Genomic DNA, 1300 nt, shown 5'->3' with positions numbered 1-1300 from the left:
TGGGGGTGCGGGGGGGGCTAAGCTGGAGAAGAAGAAACTCTTTTTCTTGTGTGCTCTTCTCTGCTGTCATTCACTGGGCTGCTTTCAGCATCCAGCCAATGGAGAGTGAGGGCCTGCAGCAGTAGGCCCTGGGTAGGGTGATTGATGGGCAAGCGGGGCGGTGGACGATCGCACTCGCGCTCCGCCGCGCTCTGCTCCGCTCCGCGGGGCTCCCGGCTCCCCACCGCCCGCCGCGGCGAGGGGTCCCCGGGGCACCCTCGTGTGTGAGTGGCTTGGGTGAGTGGCTCCTGGAGTGAGGTGGTTGTGTCTTAGTGCCTGGCGGCGCTGGGTCTTATCGAAACGGGACCAGTGTGCGTGGGTGGGGATATCGTGTGTCCGCTCCTGGAAGCTGTTGGGTAGTGGGTGTGTGTGGGGTGGCTGTGTCTCCAGTGTGTGGGTCCTGCGCCTCGCTGGGCACGGCTGCCGTGTCCTGGGCTGCGGGGTTGTTTCGCTCTTGTGCCTGGGTTGCGCATGGCTCTGCTGGTGGGTCTTCGTGCTGAGCGTGTGGCTGCCGTGTCCCGGCCGTGCGTGGCTCTGCTGGGGTTTCCTGAGGTGTGCGACCGTCGTGCTATGGGACTGAGCTCGTAGCCGGCGTGTCCCGGCTGTGCGCGGCCCCGTTGCCGGTTTCGGGGCGCTGCGGGGCTGTGCTGCCGTGCCCGGGGCGGAGGTCCGGCTCCCGGGCGGTGGCATGGAGCACCTCGGCGCTCACCACCTGCACCAAGGCCAAGCCGAGCCCATCAGCTTCGGCATCGACCAGATTCTCAACACGTCGGAGCCGGGCAGCTGCATGGTGTCGCACCCGCGGCTGCAGGACTCGGCGGACTACGGGCTGGGCTGCATCGTGGGCAGCGCCTATAACACGGTCACGGGTGGCTACGGGGCGAGCGGCGGCGCGGCCGGCGCCTACAGCGGCACCTCCTGCAGCATGGGCGGCCTGCCCGGCTCCTACAACGTGAACATGGCGGTGAGCATGAACGGCAACACCTTGAGCTCGGCCGGGGGGGTGATCCGCGTCCCGGCCCATCGCCCCGTGGCCGGCGGCGTCCACCAGCCTCTCTCCGCCGCCGTGCCGGCGGTGAACGGCATGAACAGTCTCACTGGTCTCACCTTTCCCTGGATGGAGAGCAACAGACGGTACACAAAAGACAGGTTCACAGGTGAGTCGGGCCACCGGGACACCCCCTTCCCTCCCTGCACCCACCGTTCCGCTCCGTTCCCCGCCGCCCGGCCTCGGCGCGACAGCCGGGGCTCACCGGGGCAC

At 68.4% G+C, this 1300-nt stretch overlaps 1 protein-coding gene across 1 annotated transcript; it reads left to right on the top strand.

Moving 5' to 3' along the window:
• Nucleotides 1–727: 727 nt before the first annotated feature.
• On the top strand, nt 728–1196 carry TLX1 (T cell leukemia homeobox 1; the record flags this gene model as incomplete). The annotated part of the gene is made up of 1 exon (XM_029959156.1): nt 728–1196. A coding segment is annotated over exon 1 (469 nt), but the record flags the coding sequence as incomplete, so codon positions are not given.
• Nucleotides 1197–1300: the final 104 nt, after the last annotated feature.

The sequence above is a fragment of the Manacus vitellinus genome, unplaced genomic scaffold (genome assembly GCF_001715985.3).
Source record: "Manacus vitellinus isolate BGI_N305 unplaced genomic scaffold, ASM171598v3 ctg7180002437705_pilon, whole genome shotgun sequence".
NCBI lineage: Eukaryota > Metazoa > Chordata > Aves > Passeriformes > Pipridae > Manacus > Manacus vitellinus.
The sequence above is the reverse complement of the archived record's forward strand: the minus strand, read 5'-3'. Positions and strand labels throughout refer to the sequence as shown.